Source organism: Nansenia antarctica (genome assembly GCF_963989245.1).
Source record: "Nansenia antarctica genome assembly, chromosome: 1".
In the NCBI taxonomy this organism is placed as follows: domain Eukaryota; kingdom Metazoa; phylum Chordata; class Actinopteri; order Argentiniformes; family Microstomatidae; genus Nansenia; species Nansenia antarctica.
The window spans coordinates 32,963,182-32,982,466 of NC_137674.1; the positions used below are offsets into that span (position 1 = coordinate 32,963,182).

Sequence of the window (19,285 nt, forward strand, 5' to 3'; positions counted from 1 at the left end):
GTTAATTGCTTTCATGTTCACCTCATCATCAAAAGCAAATTGGTTTTGAGGTCAAGAACAGTCTAAAAATTAATGAGCGCAAATTGTGTTTTTTTCTTATGAAGTGCTGTGTCATCTTACAGTATGAGAATACACCCTGCTTAGCTGTGAGGCGTCCCAAATTGGATCTCAATGTTGTGTATATTAGACACTCTAATGCTATTTTATGTTTGTCCAGAGATGCTTCTCTTATACAAGTGTTTAATGCGATGTATACTGTATTTCATTTTCCCAGTGGCATACTGTATTTTAGGGCAATCTCTAAAAAAGATCTCTATAAAATGTCATTATTCTCTTTAACTGAAATATACAATTCTAGAATTATCAATGGTTTGGCAGCCGATCAGTATTCCCAAGTAGGCCTACTCTTCTCTGAAAACACCAAGAAATGAAGATATCCTGCAGGATAGCGCTCTAGTTGTTTTAATAGAGCTCAGACTCTCACTCCCCCCCCCCCTCCCTCTCTCTCTCTCTCCTTCTCTCTCTCTCTCCTTCTCTCTCCCTCCATCTGGTGCCACAGCATCACTTCAGAGTCAGGCACATCTCTGAACCTCGCAGCCTTATCTGCCCTCACACCTTCATCGCACAGCACCATGGTCCTCTCCACGGTGACGGCTCTAGCCAGCGACACTCTCTGAGCCGATAACAGACTCCCAGCACATCTTGGGCTTCACTTATCTCTCCCAGGCAACAAGGAAACACTGTTCATCAGCTCTTTGCTTCTTTCCCCCCCCTTTTCCTTCCATGATAAGCAGAGACTGGACACGGCACTTTTGAACGCTCCCCCAGCTCTGGTGCCAGCTGTGGAGTGTTATGCAGCAGAGAGATAACACATAGAAGGATACGATAGCTGGCGATAACTACCTCTGTGTTTGAATTAGCACATATCCCAGGGCTTGGAGAAGAAGAAGGTTTTAGGGAATAAGGAGGTTGGCTCGCACTTGTGAACAAACACCCGTGTTTTGAGTGAGAAAGTCTGATAAGGTATATTATTGGTGAAGTAAACTAGAACTAGATCAATCTGTTTGTCTATGCAGATAGATGACGACATTTGGCAACCGAAACTGCCCACAGATGGCCTGCTAAAGAAGACCAAACTCTGAGGGTTTGGGGAGGAGGGAAAGGAGGGATTGTTGGTGTATTGCCATACTTCCTAAATCTTTCTAGGCCATGCTGTCAACTCCTAACTGGAAACGATAGTTTCATGATTTAAGTAGTGGCCAGTCCAGGCCAGGCCAGGCCAAAGCAAGAGTTATAGAGGTTCTTCTGACCAGCAGAGTTGTGTTTTAACAATGGAGGTTATATAGGGACACACCAGCCCACCACTCACAGATAACCACTGTATTATATATACTATCAATACTATTGTATTGTCTAATTTCCATATTGTGACAGAAAGGGTTCATCCAGGGAACTGTACATAGACATTATTGATTGAGTGTGTCGGTGCACATAAATGTGTTGTCAGCATCATGGCCTAAACATTTCAGAGGCTGATTTGTTTGATTTGTTTGTATACATAGAGAGGGGAAGCAGCAGGACTTGAGGAAACGTGCCATTATATAATATAATAATATATGCCATTTAGCTGATGCTTTTATGCCACAGTGGCTTACATAGTGCATACATGTTTTAGTTTGTCCCTGCAGGAATCGAACCCCTGATTCCGATTGGGGCGTCTGTGGCGCAGGAGGTAGAGCCGGCGTCTAATGATCGCAAGGTTGGCAGTTCGGCAGTTCGAGCCCCGGCTGGTCAGATGTCGAAGTGTCCTTGGGCAAGACACTGAACCCCAAATTGCTCCCAATGAGCAGGCATGCATGGTAGCTTGCCGCCATTGGTGTGTGAATGTGTGTGTGTGAATGTGTGAATGAGTGGCCATTGTAAAGCGCTTTGGGATAAGGCGCTATATCAGTCAGTCCATTTACCATTTACCCACAACCTAAGCATTGTTAGCTCCATGCTCTACCAGCTGAGCCTGAATTTGTTTTCCTTCATAAAATGTTTCTTCATAAAATGTTTCTGTCACCTTATATAATCTATCTGCCGACACCCAGGCTTTAATGAAAGCACGGACAGGCTAAATATATATTTTCAGAAATGAAGTGAAGTGTTTTTGTTGGCAACAAACAGGATATTAAATGCAGTGAATGGAACATATGGAAATATGGAATGTAATAAAGCGTAGGCTGCGTCTGTATTCAGGGTTTCTCCAGCGTGACACAGGGTTGTTTATCTGATTTATCTGTTATCTGTCTCCTTGTCTGGCCAAAACCCAGGGCCCAGTTGTTCCAAACTTTTTAATCTGGATCAAAATGATCCTGATAATTTTTTTGCTAACCAGGATCAGATCAAGCTGGCTGATTTCCCCCTATACGACTCAAAATCAGCCAGATAGATCTGATCCTGGATAGCAAAAGGATCATTCTGACGCAGATTTAAAACGTTTTGAACAACTGGACCCTGGTGATGGAATCTCCACGACCCCGGAAAACCTCAACTCTAATTATCTCCAACCTCCATTAAAATGTAACACCCAGGTCAGTGTTAAAATGGACTGCACGTATATAGCCATTTTTTTCCAAAGTGCTTGACAATGGCCTCTCATTCACCCATTCACACACACATTCACACACCAATGCGGCAAGCTACCATGCAAGGCGCCGGCCCCGCTCATTGGGTGCAATTTGTGGTTCAGTGTCTTGCCCATGACAGCCAGAGATCGACACATGGCCAGCCAGGGATTGAACCGCCGAACCTGCGATTATTAGATGCCGGCTCTACCTCCTGAGCCACAGCCACCCCGGGTCCCTAGTCATTGGGATGACAGGAAACAATATTTTAATTGAGATGTTGTATGATAACGAGTTAAGAACATGCATCCTTCGTATCGTCCAGACAGTACACTCTGACGTGGTACTCCCACCCTCCCACCCTCCCCCCTACCTTCAGTGCGTCCTGCGTGTCGTCCAGAGAGTACAGTCTGACGTGGTACTCCCTGTTCCCCTCCCTCCCTCCTCCCCTCCCTCCCTCCCTCCCCCCTCCCCTCCCTCCCTCCCCCCTCCCCTCCCTCCTCCCCTCCATACCTTCAGTGCGTCCTGCGTGTCGTCCAGAGAGTACAGTCTGACGTGGTACTCCCTGTTCCCCTCCCTCCCTCCCTCCTCCCCTCCCTCCCTCCCTCCCCCCTCCCCTCCCTCCCTCCCCCCTCCCCTCCCTCCTCCCCTCCATACCTTCAGTGCGTCCTGCGTATCGTCCAGACAGTACACTAGCACGTGGTGCACGCATGCAGAAACACAACTAATGTACGACACTGCAAGTCCAATTCATGGTTATAGCCTATTATTAAAAGGGGGATGTTGTCTTTTGGAATTTCGAACTGAATTCCGCGCGGTGGTTAAAGCTTAGGGGGCAAGAGCCTATTTCCTGTTTCTGTAGTGTGAGGCGGCTTGATGTACAAGTACACCCCTCTGGACATGATTCTGGTATGTCACAGGGTCTTACCCCCAATCCAACCCTTAATGCTGAGTGCCAAGCAGGGAGGCATTTTTCTTGTCTTTGGTACGACTCTGTCGGGGATCGATCTCACGACCTCCCAATCTCAGGGCGAACACTCTAACCGCAAGGCCACTGAGCTGGCTAGAGCTTTAAGTGTGGTCATTTATTATGTCAGGGATGCTATTTTCTCCTTTGAATTCTATCTAAAGCTCAAGATTACCACCTTGTGGCCAACGCCACCATCTCTCCAAGGATCTCATTTCCCCAGCTCCTTTTCAGAACACATCCCTCAGTGTGTCCAGCAGAGGGCAGAGTAACATTACATTTAACTGCATAAACTGTAATGTGACAAGGCATCAGAGATAGATAGACCAGCCTACTATATGTTTACTGTTGTACTTTATCTGCTGTTGGACAAATATCATCCATAGATGAAGTAATCATTTTACAGATTCCCACTGTCCCACCTTGTGACAAGATTATTGGTAATTACGTTTGTACAATGAATGTACGTATGTATCAAACTTCTTAAATTGTTAATGTAGCTCTCGTTGCCACCTTAAGTGTGCTGTTGGCCTTATCCACTGATGGCTGATGGCTGGAGGTAGGTATCTGAAATGTATCTGGCTTATTTAACAGCCAGTGATGGACATAATCAAGGTGTGAATTTCTATAATATAATATATGCCTTTTAGCTGACGCTTTTATTCAAAGCGACTTACATTGCAGTGAGTGCATAAATGTTTCAGCATGTATGGTCCCAGCATAATGAACCCACAAGCTAAGCGTTGTTAGCACCGTGCTCTACCAACTGAGCACCACCATTTCTCCTCTGATATGGAGAGGTACGGTGTGCTTCTTAATGTCTGCGTTCTCCTGTTTTTCCACTTATGCTGAGTGAATGAGAAAGAGAAGGTGGGCAGGAGATGGCTTATTGACATGCATAATGACCCACCGACTGTGGAGAGCTGTGGCCTAAAGAAAGCATGTTGATGCTTTATTTGAGCAATACAATCATATTTCAGATGTCTAAATATGACATATTTCTCATATTTCTCGGCCAAAGAGAGATGTGGCATGTTTGTGTGGCATTTAGGCCTACATAAAACCTTCTGATCTCAGTTTTTTTTAGAGAGCTTCAGATTGTCATGTCTTCAACAGGCCATCTGTCCATCACAAGGGATATTTTGAATTACCTCTTCTCCAATGTAGCTAAACAGCTTTCTCATCACCCAATCTGATCTCTCATAAGCATCCATTCCACTTTCCGAGGATTAAATAGCTTTGCACTTAGATGAATAATCTTCACTTTGCATATGTCTTAGCCCCCAATAATTGAATTTGGGGGGTCTAGCAATGGTGGCTATAGGGCCCAGTTCAGCATAGGCTCTGCTGGTCTTATAGTCAGCATTAAAGGATTCCATGTACCCACCGCACTCGGTTACGCAATTTGGTCCCAATAGCTCACTCAACAACAAAGCTGTTTAAAGTTCCTTACAAACTAAAATCCTCTCAAAACAAGCTAGTGCAAACAGCATATGTTGGACTGATAGAATAACAACTTTTATCGGTTTGGTTCTTTCTCTTGTTTTGATATTTAGGACGGACGATCAGTTTAATTTCATCCCTCTGAAATTTGATCCTTTAAGACTCAACCAAACTGAAAACAAAGTGGATGGCGATATTCCAAAGCTTGAGACTTTGCTACAAATAGGCTACATCAATGTGAACTGGAATCTAACCGGAATGCCTACTCAGCCACTGTTACAAGGCAGGCAATTATCACACCAGATGTCAATTAATTGATTACACTGATGCTAAGTAAATTGAATCAAATTAGAGTTGAATTAAGTGTGTAAATCTAATGATAGCGGTGGCGCTGGCCTTATGGGCCAACGATAATCGCTACTGGCAGGTATCAGAGATCCAGGGGGAGATATGCTGGTGGTTCTGGATGAAGAGAGTTACTCTATAGGAGATTAGTGCTAAGCCAGCTGTAACCCCTATATCAAGCTATTAGTCATAATATAATTTGCAGTAAAGCGGTCACGCTGCTCAACTTAAAAAAATGAAATACAAATCAGTGATATTCTCATATGGAATGTTACCATTGAGCCTCCACTCACATTTCCATTTCCTGAGAATCTTTAATTATATTAAAACTTGTCTTTGTCAACAAAGTAATTAGCAACCTTTTCCCCCGTTCTCTGACATGATGATTCAAATCTGTGAAGCATCCAGTCTGTGAACATGGAGAGGAATACTGATGGAAATGTTCTCTGTCTAATTTGAGAATGGTTCATCTTAAAAGGGAGAAGCTAGACAAAATGTGAGAATCTACAGATTATAAAACAAGGCATGGATTCTTGGCATCTGTATCATTGAACTGTCTAATTCCCTGTCAAAAAGTGAATCTGATTTAAGTGGTAATCTGATGGATCCTCTAAGAAGTCCTCCTTTCTTGCATCAAGTTGACCCCTAACGTGAACTGCTGAAATGTGCTGTACATTTCCATAACTTTACAGCTACCAATATGGGCAGAACCTATTAAAAGACTGAGAAGGATAAGTGGTGTAAACATTAAAAATGAAAGGATAAAACAGCATTACTCTCGCTTGACAAAGTACTGTATGTATCAGAGCAGGCTGTAATGCACCTCATCTGGAGTGCTTTCACTAGCTCTCCCATATGTCCGCTATGCACTGGCCGCATAGTATAATCTGATGGATTGAAGTCTCTCAACTGCGACAGATTACAGTCAGCACACACTGCTGCACACGCCAGCCTGGGGGACATCCCAGCCACGCAGCTCTGGAGACACCAGGAATGACAAGACTACAAACTACCATGGAGCTATAGGACACACCTGGGGGGTGTTCCATCAGTGTCGCTAAAGTAAAATCCAAGGTTTATTTTATCCAGGCTTAAATCTCGCGAGATTTATCAAAATAAACCCGGATTTTTGTATAAATCTTGCGAAACTTAAATATAAAATTTCCCTTTAGCGACGTTGATGGAATACCCCCCTGTTTTCTGAGTCTTGGAGTTTGATTGAGGAGGACCATAATAAACATTTTACCACATGAATGAATGGACTTTATTGTCATTGCTACAGTACAGGTACCAAACAACGAAATTTAGGAGGGGTGGCTCCCCTGGTGTTAGGAAAGGGAAAAAAAAAAGAAACACTTTTAGAAAAAGAATAAAATCACAAGAAGGTAAGGAGCTGGTTTACATAAATAAAGGCTATGTACACAATCCACTGTACTATACTGCACAGATAGTCAACTAGGGTTGTCATATTGCACAAAAGTATTTTTTCACGTTATTTAAAGTGTCACAGTTTGCAGGCTTGAAATGTACATGTTTGTGCCTCAGCACTAGCTGCCATACAATCCGTCCAGACTGTCCTGGGCCCAGAACTTAGGCCTTTGCTGTGTTCAGGGCCTTGACGGCCCTGTGGTAGAAGCAGTTCTTCAGTCTGTTTGTCTTAGCGGCCGGGGTCCTGTACCTCCTTTTCGAGGGCAGCCTGATAAAGTGTACGTGCCCAGGGTGGGTCGGGTCCCTGGAGATCTTGGAGGCCTTCCTGAGACAGCGTGTGTTGTACAGCTCTTCCAGAGAGGGGAGGGGGGCGCCGGTGATCTTCTGTGCTGTTCTCACGACTCTCTGTAGCGCGTTTCTCTCCGCTGTTGTGCAGCTGTAGAACCAGTTGCAGATGCCGTAGGTGAGGATGCTCTACACTGCGCCGCGGTAGAAGGCCACCAGTATCTCCTGCTTGTTGTGTTCTTTCCTGAGGCATCTCAGGGTGTATAGCCGCTGTTGTGCCCTCTTGATGGTGCCTTTTGTGTTGTCCTTCCAGGCCAGGTCATCCCGCATGTGATGTCCCAGGAATCGGAGGGTTGAGACTCTCTCCACGCTCTCTCCGTCGATGAGTAGGGGCTGGATCTCGGACTTTTTCCTCCTGAAGTCTACGATGAATTCCTGGGTCTTTGACTTGTTTAGCAGCAGGTTGTTAACCTTGCACAGCTTGCTCAGTTGCTCTACCTCATCCCTGTACGCCGCCTCGTCCCCCCCCGAGATACATCCCACCACGGTGGTGTCGTCTGCAAACTTTACGATGTAGTTGCTGGGGTGGACGGGGGTGAAGTCGTGGGTGTAAAGGTTGTAGAGGATGGGGCTTAGCATGCAGCCCTGGGGGGACCCAGTGCTGAGGCTGAGGGCTGTGGAGGTGTGTGGGCCCACCCGCACCCTCTGGGGGCGGTCGGTCAGGAAGTCCTTGATCCACGCACATATAGAGTGTGATAGACCCAGGTCTAGTAGTTTGGTCACTAGCCTGTCTGATAGATATAGGCCTAGTGGACCGAGGAATAGACACATAGATATAGGCCTAGTGGACAGAGAAATAGACACATAGATATAGGCCTAGTGGACCGAGGAATAGACACATAGATATAGGCCTAGTGGACAGAGAAATAGACACATAGATATAGGCCTAGTGGACAGAGGAATAGACACATAGATATAGGCCTAGTGGACAGAGGAATAGACAGAAAATAGAGACCATAGAGAGGATTGTATTACTACAGCTTCTAAATGGTAAATGGACTGACTTATATAGCACTTTATTCCAAAGCGCTTTACAAAAGCCTCGCATTCACCCACTCACACACATTCACACACCAATGGCGGAAAAAGCTACCAGGCAAGGCACCGGTCATTGGGAGCAATTTGGGGTTCAGTGTCTTGTCCATGGACACCTCAACTTGTGGCCAGCCGGGGTTCGAACCACCGATCTGCCGACCTTAAGATCATTAGACACCAGCTCTACCTCCTGAACTACAGCCGCAGTTGTAGCTTCTCTACAACCAAACTCTTGCATGCTTACCTGGCCATGAATTCATATACAGATACAATAGATTGCCCCACTTGAGTTGAGAGGCAGAAAATACTGTACACAAAATAATAGACAAGCAAGACTGACTAAAAATCGGGTCTCTTTTTAATACTTTGTATTGCATATTATACAGATTATGAAACGAAAACACAAACATTTTCAAGACTACATAAACAGTGTCTTAGTGAGCTATCTTTATTTCCATTATTTACAGCATAAGAACAATATAAGACAAAGTATACTGTGTTCCTCTTAAAGAGACAGATTGCTGACATACCTTACCCTTCTAAAACAACTTTACAAGAAACACAGTCAGCAAAGACACAAAGAATGGACGCCGTGAATTAAATATACACTTTATTGGCTCAATGACTGTCTACTTATGTCTCATCGAACGTCTTAATTGGCTCATCCTAGCAAACACATGTACACACTAAATTAGTGGTCCATGAGTATTCACAGAGTGAGAAACATTCTTTAGGTGGGTATCTTCTGGTTATAAGGGTTGTCAGCAATATTCATCTGTATGGAATCTAAACACCCATATCAAACGATGACAATTTCATCAATACGTAAGCAACAATATTTGTATGAATGTCAAAGGAGGTAAGTAAGACAAAAAGTGCATTGGTGTTTTCCTCTGATTGGTCAATAGGATGTGGGACCAATTCAGTTTCTCATCTCTTCAAAATGGAAGACAAGCAGGTCAGTTTTTAAAGCAGTATAGTAAAGATCTAGGATGACTTTTTAACATGTGAAAACCTCTCAGAGGACACTGAATACTGATCAATCTAGGCAAGCCCGTAGGATGGAGCACAGTCAGGGCAAATAAATGTCTTTTACTGGGGAAAAAGAAAAAAGTCCTTGGGAAGCGAAAAAGAAACCTCTACAGACTATCTGCCTCCTCCTCCTCTGGACACAAAGGACCACTGGATTTATCCTCTGTTGCCATTTTGTTGCTCTCCGGCGGCCTCTCGCACGAAACTGTCCCCAGCACTTTGGCGCTGTGCTCCTGCGCTTTCGCCCTGAGTGCAGCGATGCTGTTCTCCCTCAGTTCCTCTTTAGAAATGGCTGACTTGCCCTCTGCCCTCTTTTCCTCCGCCTCGCACCCCTCCTCTGCCCTCTGAGCGGCCGGAGGCTGGGCGACGTCTGACTTCCTGTCTGTCGGCTGGGCGACGGGCGTCTCCATGGACTTTTTGTGCATCCCTGAAAAGAATGGTGGGTATTCGGATTTAGAAAAGCGTCTGCTGATTGGAAAGCCATCTTGTACTGAAAATAGTAAACACAGAGATAGGTCCGATTTAGGTTTAGCTACAACAGGAAAACTGAGGTCAAATTGAGGATGAATGAGTGGTGGTGTGGACTTTCCATGACAATATTTGCTGAGCAGTTTTTCTTCACTAGCCTAGGCAATACAATAGTCATTGAGGTTTTTTATTATTATTAGCTTGACTACCCTTCTCAAAACGGACAAAATGGACCCAATAGAAATCAGTAGGCATACAACAATTTCAAAAAGCTCAGCGTCAACACGAGAGAAAAGAGAAATGGTGAGAGTGTGTATGAACATGGGTTTAAGTGGATAAAAGAGCATGCATGGAAAGCATGCGTGACGCATGCATGAAAGCGTGCATGAAGCCTCGTTAGAAATGCGTTACTGGGCTCATACCGAGCAGCCACGGGGCACAGGAGTCCATGATGCCATCCTTGGCAGACTTGAGGATGGACTCAGGCAGGGGGATGGAGTGGCGCACCATGGCTCCGTACAGGCCGTACTCCGCCATCACACTGCTCCGGCCCCAGCACTTCTCCCTCTTCCTCCACTTGGCCCGCCGGTTCTGGAACCACACCTGTAACCATGGAGATATGGCAGTTGGTTGGTGACACTGACCACTGAGCAACACCATCTCAAACACCAACCTGTGGGAAATCTTCACATTTACATTTACATTTTTGGCATTTAGCAGACGCCTTATTCCAAAGCGACTTACAATCAATACGTTTGACTAAGTAAGTGAATCATCTATCCACCAGTCGTAGCAGGAAAAGTAATCTATGCTCAGGCCTGGGGCCATTGGCAGTCGTCATGCTAGAAGGTTTTTTTAGAAGACGTTTTTTGTTTTGTCAAACAAGAAACAATAGACATCCAAATCAGGAGGTGAAAATGGAACTGGATAGGCCACAAACTCAGAAGACAAAACAAATCAATCGCAAAGCAGCTGGCTCTAACATGGAACCCGCAAGGCAGGAGGAAGAGAGGAAGACCTAGAACCACCTGGAGAAGAACTACAAGAACAAGAAATGGAGGCGGAAGGGCTGTCATGGCAACAACTGGATCGGAGAGCACAAGAAGGGAGAGGATGGAAGGGTTTCATCGATGGCCTATGTTCCCTAGGGAATTTAAAGGCCTAATGTAAATGTAATGTAACACTGATCAGCACTCAAGCCAGCAATATAATTCACCGCAGTAGGTCAACTGACCCAACCTCAACTGACTAAACTGCCCCACTGGCAACACACAAGTTGTCCCGTCCCCTGTTTTCTTATTTATTTTAGTTTTGTCATTTTGCATTTCCTCTGCACTCTGACACTCTGATCTCGATACTAGGGCTCATGTGACAGGCATCATATAAGATAAAAAAAAAAATAGGATGTGGTTTGATTCAGCATATTGATTTCCCATACAGACAGACTGCAGCAGTTGTGAATGATCTGTGGCTCCTGGCCCCATCTCCCCCAGCCTGTGGTAGTAGGGTGGATGGATAGTCACCGACACATCAAGTTACTTCACCAACCCGCACTGCAAAGTGTGGGACTCCATGACTACTGGTTGGGGTCCTAAGCTATCTGTCACCTCCGCAAGAGGCCAAATTGATTTCATAGCACAACACAGGGCAGTTAAACAGCCTACCTGGCCACCTCTGACAGGTGTGTGTGGAGTGCAACAACATAAGAGGGACGACTCGCACATAGAGGAAGACCAGACATTACATCGAAAATGATCAAAACCGGTTTTCAACCCATTTTCTGGTAATTCTGATGATAGCTCTTATTCCATACAAGACTCTCTTTTTTTTTTCTTTTTTTTTTTGAGAAATTGCTTCGCTTGCTCTCAAAGGAAACCGAGGGGGAAGCTGCGAGGAGAGGCGACCCCTAGGGCACGCCGAGGCTGATTGAAAAATAAGTTCATTTCAAGCCCAATCGATGGTGGACAGGCTGGCAAATATCACGGGAAATTAAACGAGCGGGACTCGGGGGACCAGCGCTTATTGACCCGTGGTAATAAATTCAATGTAGTTATTTCATTTGAACTCCTGAAGGAGGCGAGCTCGTCTGATTTAACTAATTACACTGGATGAGGAAAATTGGGGTGTTAATTTTATTTAGGAATGGAATTTATTTATTTATTTTCCTTATTATTTATAAGGAGAGCACAGTAATGAGAACGAAATTAAAAGGCGTTCGGGCAGATGGATGGTCCGGGTCACTCTGCAATCTTCCTCCGCCTTGAGAGCTTGATTAGGTCGTTAGCGCTCCTCTCCGAGAACAAATTGTTTCACATGCAAACTGCTGCTGATGAGAGACGATCTGCTCTGGCGGGGATGCTGCTATAGCTGTCTTTGTTCAGACTGGGGAAAGAGGCGTCGTTGATCGATTTACGTGGGGCTCACTTGCTTCCTCCGAAAAACATTAAGGGGCTAACTATTTCGTCAAGTGCAGAGTGTGCAAGAAGAGTAGGCCCATTATGTCAATCATTCTGCTTTTAAATTATTATTCAAGTGTTTCGTGCTGCATTGGGTGCATTTCAATTCCAGGTAAGGACAGAAGTGACACGTTGAGTCAAACAACTTTTTCTGTCTATTGCAGTTCAACACTGAATGCATTCACAGACAATCATATTTAAATCATATATATATATATATATATATATATATATATATATACACACACACACACTTGTGTATCTTGTAGCCTATACAATATAATGCAATGTGTTAATTTACAAATGATTAACACATATATTATAAAACATTGACTTTCTATTTGGCCTTTTTTTAAATTGTTTTTTTTACTAAAAATAGTCTATGATAACTAACAATGGAATAAAGCATGACAACAGTCATTAGTTCTTGAGCATTTCAAGCCGATAATGACTGAATAGACAATAGCAACAACCAACCTACAATCTGAACATCAGAATCAGAGCACACTGCAGATGCCAAATGACCTGAGGATGTCATAACAACTCTGAGATTAAAAAAACTAAAACTAATCCTACACAAAAATACCATGCACAGTCGAACCCGTTTTCTTGCATGAAATGAAGGGATACAAATAAATCTAATAAAAGCATATTTCGATTCTGAAACTATCACTCTTGGTAAAAAGCCACATTTATGACCTGTATTCTGTCCTCCGGCAGCTCGGTCTTCATAGCTAGCATCTCTCGCGCGTACACGTCAGGGTAGTGGGCCTCGTTAAAGGCCTTCTCCAACTCCTCCAGCTGGAAAGATGTGAATATGGTTCTGTAAAACACGCAAAACAGGTCAAATAAGCCACATTAACGTATGTATATTTGAATAGGAGAGCTCTGTGTTATTTCATTAACACTTCCTTTTTCAATTCATCCCAGGTTAAAATATTGGCAATTGTGTTTGCCAGTGAACTTTTAAGTTTAACACCTGAATAGATACTTGCAGCGGATTAATGAAAGAAAAAATTATAATCTACAAAACGTTGGAATGAATAAATAGTCTAATACATTACTCTCATGTATAGCACATTTCTGCAAGCTATATAAGTCTATATGGCGAATAAACATGTGTGTGTTTGTCATATCAACCTAATTACTCTATTTGTATAAGGCTATATTGTGAAATGTTTGTGATATATCAAAACGCTATATTTTAGATGCAGGCTATCAGCCTAATGAATAACAACACCGTATACATAATACCTTTACACCCCCAAACGAATATGGACATGTAGGCTACGCTATGGCATAATGAAAAGATACGTTGTTATTTTATTACAAAATTAATGTTAAAGAAGTCAGACTCATATTACTGTATGTTAGAATGTATGTGGGCTATTCTTCCTGGGGTCCGAAATGCGTTGCATTAGACCTATTGCATAGTGATATGTCTGTGTAATCTCAATAATAACATTAAATGTTATTGAATAATACGAAATATGATAGTGGCAAATACTAATGAGAATTATAGCTGCAAATTATTATTATTATATATATATATATATATATATATTTTTTTTTACAAAGGACGCATTTACAGTATAAGAAATACAATTCGTTGTACAATAAAGATTAATAAAAAATGTAAAATAAATAAATAAATAAAAACAGTTATCAAGGCATGATAATAAACAACTTTACATAGTCACGTGGTGGAATGTAACGGTTCTGCCATGCTTACCGATGGCGCCTCTTCTTCCGTTTTTTGCTCTGGCTGACTGAAGACTTTGACAGTTTTCGTTCACTGGATGACACATCCTCTGAGTCTGTCAGTATCAAACAAGTGACAAAAACATGAAAGCCATGTATGAGAGGGATTAAGATCATATCCAACAATAGTGCAATTTCCTGTTATTAAATTGTGAGTAGGACCTCTCTCTGTGTGCAAAATATTGACCATTTGCAACATGGATAAATGTCTTATTTTGGAACAATATTAACATAGACTATTAGGCTACAATGTCGTTACTATTATTAATAGAGGGCGTAACATTATATAACATAAGTACAAGTACCGTTAATAGCTGTAGAACAGTTAATGCTTTTACAGTTCAGCTTCAAATGGCCTATTTTGTCTTAATTTTGATTATAGGTTCAGGCACATGCACATGCTGGCAACAGGCACATGCTGGCAACATTAGCATAAAATCAACATAACAAACAACAAAACCTGCCAAATAATAATAACAATAATATAAATAATAGACGTATTGTTACTATTATTACTTAGCCTAAATATAATATTTTACCAATACATTCACCCCTATACCTACATTATAACCAATACATAATATTGATCAATCTTGAAATCGTATTGCACCTGAACTTGTAATATTATAATATATATGATATATTTTTACCAATACATCCACCCCTATATACCTACATTATAACCAATAAATAATCTTGATATCAATCTTGAAATCGTATTGCACCTGAACTTGCGGACTGGCTGATGTCCAGAGGCCCCACGGCTCTGTTGTGGGGCTGCAGGTGGACGTTCTGTGCGTCCGACAGGACTTCAAAAAACGCTGGCTGGCTGTAGAAGGACGGAATTCCTCCAGGACCGATTAATCCCATGCCAACTCCCACACCAGCGGGACCAAGCATTGACCTGGCGGCAAGCAGGTGCGCCCCAGCCGGCAGACACTCCAGGGCGCGCCTTGGGGCCAAGGGCGGCTCTTTATTCAGCCCGAGTATCTCCTGGATCCCGAAGCCCGTGCATCTGGGCGGGTGTGTGGCGCTGCTCTTCGACTGCTGGTGGTGGTGGGTGGTGCTATTCCCTCCGTGCGCACCGAGAGAGGTGCTTTTCGACACGTTTAAAGTTTCCGATAAGACAGGAGCTCCTTGTTTACCTGTCATGATGGTGGTGTCTTATAGTATTCCCTATTTTATCGTCTCTCACAAGGTCGGTCCCCAGTGCACGATCCACTATGAAACACGAGATCCCTCTAGAAAATGGTCCTTTTATCCAACAGGTTCATCCCAACAGGAGTCAGACCTCAGCAGCCAATCAGCTTGCGAGGAAGCTATTCGGAATTCCTGCGGATCATGGCTGTGTTCGTAAATTCGCTCTGGAAAATCTAATCAGCACTCATAGAATGCCTCTTGTCCAATCAAATTACTTGGTTCCTTCATGACGTTGAACCCAGTGTGCGCTCCGGGGCTCTCAGAGCGTGTTTACGAACGCAGCCCATGGGTGCATTACACACTCCCGGGAACGCATTTATTCATATAAACAGATTCAAAAAGGCTACTGAAACCAGTCACGGATAACCCCCACGTCCGCGGATTAAAACAGAAAGAGCGAAACAAGAGGACTGATTTGAAGATCATGGTTTAGGGTGGCCTATATTTATTGCGAATGAATTAGGCAACAGCATGGAACATGTAGCCTTTTCTTCTGCCTGATAAATAGCCTTCTGTTATTTCCATATTCTTTTCGAATGCACATCGTTGTTAAAAACGAAAACATTGCAATTATTAGAAAGAAATGTCATGTGGATTATAGGCCTAATTTGAGTAGGCCGATTTGAATCCGGCCCAATCTGCAGTTACCAATTTCAATATCATAGCGGCCTTGCTGTATTAGCCTGCTCACTGAACAGCCTATTCCAGACAGCTTCCAGCGGCTATATCCAGCTCTGTGATCTCCTTGTCCATCCCGTGCCTCACATGAATGTATAATTGATCTCCAGATGCTACAGATGGAAATCACACGAAAATCAAAGCCCTTACAAAACGACAGCAGGACGCTACATCTCTGCCTCGGTCGGTCTCCAAACTGCTAATCTCACATCAGCAAATGACAGATTAGAAAAAAATAGAGCGACATTTTACATGAGAAATTGAATAATAATAGTTAAAAAATAACAATAATAATTTAAAAAGCGGGCCGCCGATGAGTGTTTATTAGACATTATTCTGTCAAATTAACATTTTATTAAGATAGGCTATAAGGAAAACAGCATGAGGGTGGTATTTTGATCGTTTGCAAAATTAAGCATGCAATTGAGATCTTGTAGGCTATCAGGTTAACATCTGAAATCATGTCACGCGGAGCCTGATATCGATGGACATATTAATAAATCAGTAGGCGAGAATATAATTATTAAAGATGGCCATTTATATCAGGCATTGCGATGTAATAAGGCATTGCCATTTAATCGAATGTTTTGCGGATTACATAATTGTCTTTAATGGTTCTCCCCCCCCCCCCCCCCCCCCACAATTAATAATTTAATATCCAGTGCTTGCAAAGCAATTTTACCTACAAGCTTTGATGTAGCCTATTTCTATGGACAACATTGCTTTTAGTTTGGACGATGAAAACATTTATTTCCCCATGTTTTGGGGGGGTGAATTTAGTTTTAATATATTGAATCAAAAGTTTATGCAGTGTATCATATTGCTCTTGATGACATTTATTTGATATAACCCAGATATATTTAGACTATTATTGTTATGTTATTGTCATTATTCCCTCTCACCCCACCTCGACTTATAGTTGTTTTAGCTGCTGTAGCCTACAGGCCCGTTCTAACTGTAAGATCATTCACCCCTCTTTAACACCCACGTCCTTCTCTAACTTTCCATCTCCTTTTATAGGCCAATCCCACGCACTCGTGGGCCAGGCACACAAAATAAATAACATCTAGCCTATAGATTCGTCTATAGGCCTAGACACGTTTCTGTCTTGTCTTTATGATTGAAACACTCATCCTAACACAGTTTTTCCTGGGTTATTTTTGATGTCTTTTCATGTGAGAAGAGATGACTTATCGTCGATCACTAGGCCTACATGAAGGATGGGGTGGTTTCGTTTGGAGATCATTTGTGTCCACAATTTGGACATCTGGACAGATAATTACACCGAGATAATTTATGATAATGAGTTTTAAAAATCTCCGATGCAGACGAAACTAACACCAATCTTATCAAAGTGCCATATGCGACGCATAAATAAATGTGGCGATATAATAAGTCCTGTGCGCCACTGGCGCGCTGAAAACGCTGGGGTAGCCTGGTTGATCAAATTAGCCCAAATAACTAATTTGACATAGATCTACACTACAACAGTGTTTCTGTGTGTTCTTTCTCCAATTTGTTCAGTCCAATCACCATGACTACCATATGTAGTCTACAGAACATATTGATCATGCCCAGATCTGATCCACAGCTGTATGGGAGTAGCCTAAATGAAACACAAAACCTTAACAACTTATGACACGAACTTACAACATGCCAGATTTCCTTTGCAAAGTCGTACCTTACACCCGAACTGTTAAAATGTGAGCCACTGATTAAGAGGGAGGAAACATATTACTGCAGCAATTATTCGATCACCAGTTGAACCTAATTAGAGGCTATTAAGTGGAAATTTCATTAGGGGTAATGAAGAAATCAATGTTATCAGGATATGCTAATGACGCATCTCCCCAGTCGAGATAAAGCCATCTATTCACATAAGAAGTGTGCGTCAGGATGACTTGTCAATTACAGGCAGGGTCCTCTGCCCTCACTCCACCACCACTTCTGGTCTAATCTATTGCGCCTTTGTAGTTTATTGTTTTGGTAGAGAAACTCTCTCTCTCTCTCTCCCCTTCGGCGTGACTTTTAATAATCGATCTCCATATGAAAATGACGGCGCCCTGATTTACATGCAGAGGAGATGATGTCTAATAAGGCTCTAGATTAACGGAAGATTTAGTTCAGTCATTCGTGTAGATTGGGTTGCCCATCAAAGACCACAACATCTGAAGGCTGCAGATTAAAAGGGAAACAGCTGTTGCAAAAATGTGCTCGTCCACACATTTTTCCCTCGTTCCACATCTTGTTGTCAGAGTTGTCGTAGGCCTATAATGTAAGGTTGAAATCATGGAGATTGTCCTCAAGCCTGGGGGGTTAAGAGATCCCCCATTGAAGTGGAGGCCAGGAGATGGATCATCTGGGAATGGACAGTGCTTCCAAAAGATGAGGGAGAACATAACAGATGAGATGAGATCACCTGTAAGCATCATTATCCCATTTTCATCCCAACCACCATGACTTCTTCACAGTAGTGCAATCCTGACCTTAACAAACCCAGAGGATACTTAGATGACTGCAGCAAGTCACTCTCCATCTCACCAGATATATCTAAAAATGTTGCAAACAAGAACCGCCCACCCCGCCAATGAATACCAATGGGGTCTGCCTTCACTTTGATTGGAAAAACCTTGACATCTATTTGCGATAATGAATAGGTAAAGAACTTTCACTTCCCAGGAAGGTCACTAGATAATGGGCCGTGGCGAATGGGGGGTTGTATCAGTAACATAACTATGCATTAGGCCCGGCCCCCGCAGATTGCTAGAACTTGATATTTCATACTATGCAATCAAAATGAAGGATCACCGATCGTCACACACACACCGAGCACAGCTGCATCGCCCCGTACTATGCAGATACAATGACTGAGAGGCAGCGTTTCTGTGCTCTAATCAGACAGCAGCGAGGGGGAAATCGAAGCTGTTTTTGTGATTCAGTCTGTTCTGGTTGCTGAATCAAGCCCCTCTCTCTCTCTCTCTCTCTCTCTCTCTCTCTCTCTCTCTCTCTCTCTCTCTCTCTCTCTCTCTCTCTCTCTCTCTCTCTCTCTCTCTCTCTCTCTCTCTCTCTCTCTCTCTCTCTCTCACTCTCTCTCTCTCACTCTCTCTCACTCTCTCCCTCTCTCTCTCTCTCTGTGTTGAAACATGGAGGCGACCTACAGGTTGATGACAGCACACATCTTGTGCAGAGTCAGGGGAAAACTAAAACACTGCAAGAGAGGCTCCTCTTTTTTCTGCTTTTCGTTTTTTTCTTCCTTCCTCTCCTGCTCTCAGCCCCAGCCCAAAGCACTGCCAAGGGCGTGATGTCCCTGACGCAAAGTGAGTTTGCTAGCTCCAGTTTTCTCATGGCCCCTCCACAATGGCGTGTTTGGGAGCTGCCCGCCGGCATTGCTTAATTAGGCGAGGAGTTGATTAATTTGCACTAATTGACAGCTAATTAAAGGCCTGAGGACACATCGGATTGACATTTGTCAGGGGGGTGAGGCTCCGTGGGGTCAGGGCAATGCATTGTTGACGGAT

The 19,285-nt window shown here is 43.2% G+C and overlaps 1 protein-coding gene across 1 annotated transcript; it reads right to left on the reverse strand.

Moving 5' to 3' along the window:
- Positions 1-9,311: 9,311 nt before the first annotated feature.
- On the reverse strand, positions 9,312-15,041 carry vsx2 (visual system homeobox 2; the record flags this gene model as incomplete). The annotated part of the gene is made up of 5 exons (XM_080550359.1): positions 9,312-9,631; positions 10,095-10,275; positions 12,828-12,951; positions 13,861-13,945; positions 14,615-15,041. The coding sequence occupies 5 exons, from the start codon at positions 15,039-15,041 to the stop codon at positions 9,312-9,314; spliced, it is 1,137 nt and encodes a 378-aa protein (XP_080406485.1).
- Between the last annotated feature and the right edge of the window lie 4,244 nt (positions 15,042-19,285).